General features: G+C 34.0%; 1 protein-coding gene across 1 annotated transcript in view; it reads right to left on the bottom strand.

Moving 5' to 3' along the window:
- Positions 1–12,140, bottom strand: part of arhgef39 (Rho guanine nucleotide exchange factor (GEF) 39) — a 41,864-nt gene that overhangs the window by 20,495 nt on the left and 9,229 nt on the right. Inside the window, 2 exon segments of the mRNA XM_059511900.1 lie at positions 7,449–7,647; positions 10,005–10,047. Coding sequence (XP_059367883.1) covers positions 7,449–7,647; positions 10,005–10,047 — 242 coding nt within the window.

Raw genomic sequence — 12,140 nt, forward strand, 5'->3', positions numbered from 1 at the left:
ATATTTTTTTACGCACCCATGTTAACGGATTCCAGTTGCGTTGCAGGAGCGTTGCGTCTGCAGCAGTGCAGCAATCGTTTACGTCCCGAGTAGTGGACTGCAAACGCGTCCTGTGTGAAAGCACATTGAGTCCGTGCTGCATTACATACGTAACGCACACGGACTGCATACGCACTGCAGACGGAGTATGTGTGAAACAGGCGTGAGCAGGGCCGTAGCTGGGGTCAGCAGGGACCCGGTGAAGGTTGTACCAGTGGGCCCTGTTTGAAATAGTTTAATTTGTATGGTCGTTTATTTTTATTTATTTGTGCTATTTCCACAAGGTTTAAGTTTTTTTCAAGTTTGTAGGTGTCAAGGTACAGAAACCAAATAATTAAATGTAAAATAGTACTGGATAGTCTTCAATGTAAAAATGAAATATACAATCAAACCTACATTTATTCAGACAACAACATTTCTCACATTATTACAGTTTTGCTATATATATAAAAAATTATATCTGGTGTCATAATAATTTTTGGTTTGACTGTTAAAACTACAAAGTAATTCAGTCAAGAGCAGTGAGTGATTTTCATTTTCATTTTCTTGGATTAACATTACAGCAGCCAGTAGCTAAATTAGGCGCGGTCACTTTAAGAGACGATGTACGCATCCAATATTATACACATCCCATTTTTTATCTCAACTGTTTACTTTCACTTAAGAAATAACTGACAGTTTTTTCGAGCATAATTTCCAAGGTGGATATTTTGACATATTTTGTATGTATTTGTCGGCACAAGAGCAAAATTAAGCAAATTCGGTGTTCAAGCGTTTTGAGACGCCTTTCTCTGCGTGAGTCCTGAACACCAGAACACGCGAGTACTGAATTGGGCTCTTTCACATCTTTTTGTTTGGCCTCAGCCAGTCGGTTATATAAAATATCAAGGTGAAAGTCATCATAGCTTACTTAGTATAGACCCAGCTCCCAACCCAACTTTGAGAATAGATTAATGGCGATATTCTTTTTTTAATCGCCCGATAAGAGTCTCACGTTAACGCACGTTTATATATATATATATATATATATATATATATATATATATATAAAAAATTTTTGAATTTTTTTAAAGAGCTGTTTTTGTCTATATAATGAAAGTTAATGGGGTCAGAAAGCAACTTTGGAACCCACTGACTTTCATCACATATGATGCTGATTATTGGAGTATGTTTTACATGAAAATACTATTTCTGTTTTCCTACTTCGAAATTTCTCAATTAATTTATTGCTCAGTGCGTTACTTGCCATTAGTAAAATAAAATAAAATCTGGTATTGTCAGCAACACACACACACCAAAAAAATCTTGCTCTATTTTTATTTTAGTTGTGTGCACACATGGACACAAAAATCGTACAGAATTATTTTTTTTTTTTTCAGTTTTCTACTTTAAAACCTCCCATAAATTTCAAAGTGTTTCTTGCAAATGCAAAATTAAATAAAATTACATAAAATTAAAAATTAAATAAAATTAAATCTGGTATTATCAGCAAAACGTAAGAAAAAAAAACTTTTTTTTAAATTAGTGTGCACACATGGACACAAAATTCTGCACCATACAGAAAAAAAAAATACTACTTCAGTTTTCAAATTTCCCACTAATTTTAATTTGTTACTTATAAAACAAAAAAAATGAAACAAAACATCTGTGTAGATGTAATATCTTCTTACAGGTAGGGAACAACATGAGGATGACAAAATAATGAAAACATGCTATGCATGCAAACAATAATCTTAATATACAAAATAAGCTTAGATGTAAACCACCAAAGCAGAGTATGACAAGCACTTAGAGAAGAATTTTACGAGTTTTTCACCACACTTTGACTGTTCCCAAGCGCCTAAACCTAATTAACAAAAGCCAAGACATAAAGTAGATTGTCTGATAGCTTCCAAGAATTTCAATAAGTCTTCTCTGCTTGAGAACCGAGCATTGTACTAAGCAATCACTACCTGAGGTCAACATATCAAGGACAACCAGATGAGGATAATGTTATATTTAGGGGATCAATACCAGTTCTGAGAGTAAATATATTAAATAAAAAGTGCTTTTACAAGACTGAAGAATACTGTAGTGCTCGTCTTAGTCCTTCAAGTCTCCGGCTGAATCGAAACAAGTGAGCTTTAGCATTACCCATTTGAACTGATCAAAAGAAACGAGGAGGTGAGTTCACCCGAGGTCTTGTCTTAAGACTAAACCACAGATATGGAGGATGTGACCTCGTCTCAATAGCACAGAAACCACGATTAGGAGGACAACGCTACAAAGCTGCTTTTAAATGAGTTCAATCAACACCTTTGCAAACAAACACAAACGGCGAGAAAACCTCCTGAACTCCTCATTATGTTGTGTTTGAAGCACTGACTGAATTGAACCCATCTGCTGTGTAAGCACAGGCCCATATAACAGCCCTGACACTATCGGCTACATAATGGCTCAGCTCCATTAACACGAGTCCTCCTCCGCTTTTTAAGGCTCTCTGCATGTAAAAGAGACACGGCCATGACCTTGTGACCCGCTCCGAGCGACGAGTTCCACCACAAAGCCAAGGATTAACCTCTTATATGGCACTTCTCTACGTCGATGCTGAGGACATACAAATCCATTATAGAGCTGTACAAGTGGGTTAAAACACGGCGTTTTATTACTATTATTAAGGTTTAAACCACCTAGAGCTAATGCTAGACAATCAAATTCATGGTCAGGTATACAGACATGAAGATTTCATATAATCCAAATGCAAACTGGGTTTTACTTTTGAAATGTAATCAGTTACAGTGTAATTTACCATATACTTTACAGTACAATGCATCTACGAATTTTAAATACCTTTTCCGATTTATTTTGCATATTTAGACTGAATATGAATTGCGATAGCAAACAGGAGGCAGAATTAAAGAAAATAGAAACAAATAGAACAACAGATAGAATGATAGATAGACAAATAGAATGAGACAGGCATATAGAATAAAAGATACAAGTATAGACTAATAGAACGACAGACAGACACAGACAGATAGACAGATGGATAGACAGACAGATAGATAGATAGATAGACAGATAGATAGAGAGAAAGAAAAATATAGATAGACAGATAGACACACAGACGAAAAGCTATTTTCATACAGTCAGTTTCACTTTCAATTCACTTTTACCATTTAAAATAACTAGTTTTAATGTTTGATTTCACATTCATTGAGACAAAATTGATAGAATTTTAATAATGCCCATAACACAGAAATAATTATCTGGTTATTGACTTCATTTCTCTGTCTGACGCTTGACAAATTGACCAAAATGTCCATCTGTAGTCAGGAAGACCACAGGGAGAAGAAGAGTTGAGAGCAGAGGCACACAACGTGAATCCCATCTCAGCAGCTGCAGTAAATGGCGTTTAATAATAGGAATGATTTTATCCTCCCTCCCAACAGTCCTGCTCCGCGTCTTAAGTAGCCACCATGATCCACACACAGCCAGCCTCGCCATCCATCATCCTCCAGCCCAATAAGTGACAACAATTTCCTCCTAAGTCCCCGTTAGAGGCGGTACTCCTGATTATCTGCACTCTCCGAGAATGGAGCTCTTCTGCCATGCCACTTAAGATCATCATACAATTACGCGCCCCTCATGCGTCCTCGCTTTCCGTGAGCGGAGAGGCAGAATCGATGGGGGGACAGTAGGAAACACAGTGATCAGGGCCTGAGAGGATGAGATCAGATCAAGGGCATCTTTGAACATGCTGATTGAGATGTCAGCGCTCTGCAGTTTCGAGGGAAATTAGAGAATATCTCTGTGATAACTGGGTGGAGAAAATTCAGAGTGTGACACAAGGTCCTGTGGTTTGCTGCGGGACAAAAACAGTGAGAAAATACCTTATATTCTTTCTAAAGGCATCTTGTGAATCCGGTGTTAGGTGATCTCATAACAAGTGGTCAGTTCTCAAAACAGGTAAAAAATCTGGTCAAATCATACATATCATATTTAAAAAGCAGAGTGAATGTGACCACACAATTCAAAAATATATACAAAATACTGTACACTACTGTTTAAATGTTTGGAGTCTTTAAGATTTCGCAAAATATTCTGAAAGAAGTGACTAGATCAGCAAGGCTGCATTTATTTGATCAAAAATTCAACAAAAACAGTAATATTGTGAAATATTACAATTTAAAACAACTGTTCCTATTTAAATAATTTTAAATGTTATTTATTCCTGTGAGGTCAAAGCTGAATTTTCAGCAGCCATTAATCTGGAAATCATTCTAATACGCTGATTTTGAGCACATTTCTTATTATTATCAATGTTAAAACCAGCTGTGCTGCTTAAGTTTTTTTGTGGAAACGGTAATGCATTTTTTCAGCATTCTTGGACAAATAGAAAGTTTAAAAGAACAACCTTATATGAAATAAAAATATTTTGTGACATTATAAATGTCTTTACTGTTAGTTTTGATCAAGTTAGCACATCTTTGCTGAATTATAATATTAATTACAGAAAATTTAAAATTTATAATAACGCCCACTACTCAATAATAGACTATTTGAGAGCAACAGTGTGCCAGCTTTTCCCTTTTAACTTTTTATTCAAAATTAACATGACTTTATGGATTTCATTTTAAAGGGACAGTCATTAATTACTCCCCTTCCTATAGTTCCAAACCAATAAGATCTTCGTTCATTTCCAGAATATAAACTGAGATATTTTTGATGAAATCCGAGAGCTTTCTGACCCTCCATATATAGCAACACTGACATGTTCTGACTCGTTCACGGCCCAGAAATGTAGTAAGAACATCATTAAAATAGTCCATGTGACAGCAATGGTTCAACCGCAATGTTATGAAGTTACGAGAATTCTTTTGTGCGCAAAGAAAACTTAACTTTATTTAACAATTTCTACTCTTCTTTTTCAGTCTTAAAGGTTAATGATATATATAGTAAAATAAATAAATAGTAAATAAAGATTGAACCACAGACAGACTATTTTAATGCTGTTCTTACTACCTTAAACATGTAACCTGCGTTGATGTCTATTGAGGATCAGAAAGTTCTCGGATTTCATCAGAAATTTCTTAATTTGTGTTATGAAGATAAACAAAAAGTAGTGATGCACCGAAATGAAAATTCTGCGCCGAAACCGAAAATTTAGGATGCACTTGGCCGAAAACCGAAACTGAAGCCGAAAATGGCTTCTTTTAAAAACGTATATATATATTGCTTGGATTTAATGGATCTGAATTGAAAAATCACAATATAATAATCAAACTTTTATTAACAGTTACATAACAAAACATAAATTTTTTTTTACAATAAATATAGATAATAATTATTCTTCAAGTTTTATGTTCCATCAAATAAAATAGTTTTTTAAAAATTGTGCAAAAAAATCCACAATTTTGGAGATTTTTGCAGAACAAATGTTACATATTGCAACTTTGGTGTCCTCTCGTATAGGGCTGTCACTTTTGTGAAAAAAAAATCCTGTTCGATTTTTGAGACATAGGCAAAGTGTTCATTGAATCGTTAGTAAATTGCCTATATTTGGCGTTGATCCGTTTTTCAACGCCAAATATAGGCAAATCCACCGACAACTAAACAGGCATTCGGCGGCCTAAATTTCGGTGCACCCCTAACAAAAAGGTTTAATTTCAATTCTGTCCATAAAGTCTAGGCAAGTGGTTTAATTTTTTAAATACTGCATGTTGGTGTTAATGTTTATAAATGTTTATTTCCTTTATAAAATATTGGTCAGAGGACACTAAAGTAAAAAGTAAAAGTAAAATCACGATCAAATCACCTAAATACACAGGGATGCACAAAAGACACATAAAGAGGGCCTGTGTAAACAAACAGGATTATAATTTTGCATATGATAAAAACCAATGAAACCTATGACAGGTGGGCGCTAGCTGAAGAACGTTCTTATAAATAATAAATATAAAGACATAATTATCGTCATAGCAAGAATGACATTGTGTTTGTCTCCTTTCATGTTGGAAACCACATTTAATAAGTAGGAGTGACATAAAAGCCTAATTAAGATGGACTCGAGCAGCTTGAAAAAGGAATGCCATGTAATTTTTGCTGGCTCTTAAGCATGTTCTAGTTCATTTCGCACCCTGTTACACTAATTAACGGCTGAGACCACGACCGCATGAAATTACAGCCAACAAAATCGGCGGCTTAACAAAAGGGATTTTGACAGTTGTTGGACAGTCTGAAGGCAGGTGTGAGCACGACATCAAACAATAATTACATCTGTCATTGAGAGGCTCGGTGCGCGCCGTGCACTGACTCCTCTAAAGCAAAGAAATACGGATAGAGAATTCAAGCATGAAAACCATAACCCGGTGGTGACAGCTTTCTGTTATCATGCCATCAAATGATTCCCAAAATCCGTCTTTAAAGTAAATCCACAAAAAATGTGAAGTTGTAGAGTGATTTGACAGCTGAGCAGAAGACTGTGAAGTAGACTGGCCTGTGTCAGAAGACACTGATGCATAACCAAAACGCTTTACATTCCCATCAAGAACTGACTGCATTTCAACATGTTGATGCTGTCGATCCCGTAATCTCTTCACCAAAGCAGATGGTTTAAACTTTAAATACACAAAAAACATCCACTGACCAATCCATCTCATTTATTTGAAAATTCAATGGCTGAGGTACTCTGACATTTATTGAGATTAGAAGAAAACTTTGCACGTCAAATGCAATAAGTGGTTGAGGAGTCCATTAAACAGCACAAAATCAAAACATCTTTAGGTGAAGTGTGTCATTTATGCACCGCTACCATCACCAAATGGATAAATTAAGTAGAAATATATATAAAATAGACTTTTTTCACAAACACTCATGTCTACGACTACAAAACAAAGACCTGCTATGAATTGATTCTCCTTTTTGGGTAGGAATGCACCAATATAATAATTATTTTCCATAACAATAAGCTGATAAATATTTTTTCATGTTATAGCTGATAACCGAATACATTTAAAAAACACTAAAATCCATAACTTTAGGCATCACAACATTATTATGCATTATAATATGGAAAAAACAATATTAATTTTGACATTTGTTAAAGAGTACATTTAACACTGTTAAATTATTAGTGCACTTTACACAAAATAACAACTTTTAGTCAATTTTAAACCTGAAGTGAGCATTAGATATGGGCAAAAGTTATCCAAATATTGAAATAAAAGAAATGAGCATGCACAATTAAATATTCTAAGCCAGATGATAAATGCTAATATATATAAAATAAAAACTGTAATGTTGCCCAACAACCGATAAATAAAAATGACCAATAACCGATAAACTAAAACAAGATTAATATCTGCTGATAACCAATAACTGTTGACTTTAAAGGTCAAATACTGTCACACGTGTCTTGGAGGACTTACTGATGGATGCGCTGAAGAGGAAGCGTTAGCAAATCCTCAAGTTTCTGCTGATTGAACTTTTTAAACCGTCTGAAGGCTTTGCTTTTCTTCACCTGAACCTGAGAAGGAAATGAACCATGAATCAAAGATCTGCTTCCATGAAAACAACTTGATACAACAGTAGAGCACATTTGATAATGCTAGCGATAACACTGTTTACCTCCCACCAACAGTATCACCCCTGTAGATGATGCATGTGGCGTGATGTCTATTGAATTGTGCATTCAGTCTCGCTTGTGACTCAGTCTCACTCATGCACAACGAGACATCTCTGTTTTCTCTTATCACAAGCTGTCTTCTGAATAGAGGCAACCCTGGTTTCATTATTAAACATACATTCAGAGGAACCATGTCAGGCTAATGGCAGACAGAGTCTGCATTAGCATAGCAAAATATCACTTCTTTATGTAAAATTAGTTTGCAATCGTGCTTCCCTCTGAGAAAAGCATAAGTCCGTGCTACTTTTTGTGCTAAATAAATAATAAATAAACATATCAAGTACACAAAACAATCCATCATCTTCAAACGGCGCTCACCGTGTACAACACCTGTTCGGCTAACATTTATGGCCGAAGCAGCTGGGGTCTCCCTCTGAGAAACACGGCAACATTAAATCACTGCATGTTGGACATGCTGTGAGAGGAATCCTTTATTCAGGAAAGCAAAAAAATAAATAAAAAATCTGATTGAATCCTGTCAAATACATAAAGCTTTCCACATTTTAAAATAATAGGAAAGTCATCAAAAAAATATTTAAAAAATATTAAAATTCTATAATTAAAAAACTAACTAAACTAAAATGAATACGTTTTGTCTGAAAAAAAAACCCTAAAACATTAAAAGTTTAAATCTATTTAAACAAGTGAATTTAAGCATCTCAAAATTATGGTAAAGCATGAAAACAACATTAATTTTGAGAGTTGCTAATGATTTTACATTTTTTGTATTTTTAAAGATTAGAAATGCTGTCATTTATTGATCTATTTCAAGATTCCTATTAAACATAGCAGGATATTTTAATGTTTAATATTAAAATAGAACATTTTTAATTGATATTTGATCAAATAAATATTTTTACACAAATAAATAAATAGATATAAATCTATACTGGCCAATAAGTTAAATGTTACAGGTATATTGTGCATTTCTAAAATAATTCAAAACTATCTTTTAAAAGATTTAAGCGTCACATTACATATGTTCCATCAATGTTAAAAACACTATGTACTAAAAAGCAAATTAAAAATGTCAAATTAACATGTAACAACACGTAAAAAGAGCCACTGGTTGAGTAAACGTTGAGATCTTGATTGCTGTTCTCTTAATCATTTTCATGTGACGGTGGATTTTGAAGGACAAACCAGCCATGTTTTAATCATGCGACATGGCAAACACGCCAGCCCATGTTCCAGCAATTACAGCCATGTAGGCCTAGCGGAGGAATCAATGCTAACTTAAACAGCTCAGTCTGCAATCAATGAGAACCAGTCAATTGGCCGCAGACGTATTCCTCCTTAATTAAGACATTAAAATCTGTGAGGCTCCAGGCTTCCCCTCAGATAAATAAAACCAGATGTTAACATGCGGCTTGGAAGAGCTTTGCTGTGAGGCTAACACTCAAACATATATTCGGTATCAGACAAAATTACTAGCATAGCACGAAACACGTTAATATGCCCCCTCAGTTCACCACAAGCACACAGAATACAGAAGTTAGCATTAGCCAGGCGTGCCAATGATTCTTTAACCACTAACTGATTTGGTCTAACAAGGAATCAGTCATCCGTACACTTGGGTACAGGTGCCTTGCCGAGGGAGGAGCTAATTAGCAAAGAGAGAGACTCCACATCGCACTTTTTTCCGGCCGACTGATGGAAGCTGCCCACTTAAGTCAAGCGTAATGACATGGTAGTGTTGGACCTAATGGTACCGCTGGGCTTTGCCTGGAGAGATCTGTTTGCACAGAGTGTCATCCATAAGCCTTAATCAGGTAGGTGACTCCATCTTTTTTCACCGTTCCAAACGTCAATCATTTTGAATGGCGATCTTTGAGTTACTGACCCGACATTGTGTCTTCTCTTCCTTTTTCCCCCCACAAGGTTGAGCCAAACAATGTGGTAGGGTGAAAAAAGCTGCCATAGATGAGGAATTGTAAAATGATTTAATAGGTTTGGACTAATTAGAAGTAGAGCATGACATACTGTCAATCCTGTGCATTACCATAGATCTATAATGAATACATATTCATGATTTCATATTGATAGACGTAGCCACTGGCTTTTCTATAAGGAGGTGACCTCTATCCAGGTAATAAGGCATTAACTTGCGAAAAGCCAATACCAGTGACCATTTAATTTCATAGCAGGTAAAAAATTAATCTAAATCATAATCAAAAGAGAAGGAAAATTACACAGTGTGTCAAATTTAACAATATTCGGCGTATATTCAAGGCCGTACAACATAAAGAGTCACACTTGTAAGCATGGCTGTCAATGCCAAATGCATCAGCATGTGAACAGAAGTGAAAACCAAATCTCCCCAGTTCTAGATGAGTAGGGTCCTGTTTAACGAAGTAAAAAATATTGTTTGCTTAATGCAGCATAATTAATAATTCCTCAAATGTGCTGTTAATTTTTTTTTTTAATAATATATATATATATATATATATATATATATATATATATATATATATATATATATAATAAACATACATTATAAAAAATATAAATAATAATAAAATAAAAATATAAAAAAGATATAATAAAATATAAATTATTTATAATATAGAAAAGTAAATATTTTGAATTAGAACACTGTATATTAATTCCATTCACTGTGTTAATAATTAAAATTCAATAACAAAATAGATAAATCTATAAGTAATCAATAAAAATGTTTTATTTAGAAATACTCTTCAATTTTATATAAAATCACCACACACATTAATAAATTAATCAAATAATGCATTTGTTAGTACTTAGTAATAAACTTATTTAACAAAATTTTATATATATATATATAATATATATATAATATGTTCTGACAGCGCATTTGCGTACCGACATGGTTGACAGCTATTAATGCACAATTACCATTTTAGATCACAAACTGTACTATATAAGTTTTATTTTCAACCTGAAAGCATAAATCTAGGCTATGCCTACCGTTTCAAAGCACAATACAAAACTGTGACATTCATCCACTGATGCTCTTTAATCAGCAGCAGCGCTAAATCCGGAAGCACGTATACTTACTTTCCGGCAACCCGCCAAAATAAAGGCCTGCTGATTTTAAGTTTGAATATGATGAAAACGCTTTTGTTTATTTATTTTTAGACACTTTTTTCCAAAGCGACTTAAAATTGGGGAATACATAAAGCGATTCTTCTTAAAGAGGCAAACAAACAAAGTAGTAGTAAATATTAGGATTTTATTTTTACGTTTATTTACTATAAAATAAATGCATTTGTATTTAATACTAGGACTGCTTTTTATTTTTAATAATATTATCACACACTATTATTTAGTTTATTTACTATTATTAAATTTTTTTAAAAACTAAATAAATAAAGTGTAATAATATTATAACTATTATTAATTCATTTTTTATAGTTGCATTTAATGGGTCACGCTATATGCAGTGTGAGGACCAAACCAAATCTCCAGGTTCTCTTATGAGAACCAGGCTGAAAAAATTATGTGCACCCCTGTGTGTGTGTGTGTTTGTATATATATATATATATATATATATATATATATATATATATATATATATATATATATATATATATATATATATATATATATATATATATATATATATACGCACACACATTTTCATTAATTGTTTATATATATATATATATATATATATATATATATATATATATATATACAAACATTTGAAAAATAAATAAATTAAATGTAATTATTTTCTAACAAATTAGTTAATGAAATAATACATTTAATATAATAATTCATTATATTTTATTCAATTTTTTATTTGTTTTATTTTTCCTGTCGTTAAATTGCACAATTACATATTAAATCATGCTTTCAAAGAACAATAGTACTGTGTCAAATCATCAGCAATTAAGTACTGTTAACTCAAAAAACAAATAACAGGGCCCACTTTCACGGTACCCTACCCTGCAGTCTTGCCACCGCACTCCAAACGCAATGATAACGCTGATACTGTTTTGGAAATCAAGGCACTTCTTGTCACAAATAATGAGGGGGGTTAGTTCAGAGGCAAACGTATTTGCGAAAGGAAGTGTTTTTAGTCAGATTTGTGTGGTGTCATGCGAGGGCCCCTCCCTGTGGGTGACATACTTATTTGAGACAAGGGTGCTGAGGCTAGCGCCCAAGGGCAAGCGTGCAGCGCTTTGTAGCGGGAACGCACTCATTGCGAAACCAGGAACAAAACAAGGTGTTCAAGAGGAATGGAAGAGTTGATGCTCTGGCTGTCAGGCACATTAGGGTGACATGGCTATAATTCAAGGGTGAGGGTGTTGACACTTGTGAGGTAGCTTATTATCCAAACTAGGTGAGGTAGATACCGCTTAGACCAAACAGAAATACAGCCTCAGATACACGCACACTCTCCCTAATGATGTTCCCTGAGACTTTGCGTTTTTTACATGCTGGAAGAAGG

This window comes from Carassius carassius, chromosome 26, assembly GCF_963082965.1.
Source record: "Carassius carassius chromosome 26, fCarCar2.1, whole genome shotgun sequence".
Classification (NCBI taxonomy): domain Eukaryota; kingdom Metazoa; phylum Chordata; class Actinopteri; order Cypriniformes; family Cyprinidae; genus Carassius; species Carassius carassius.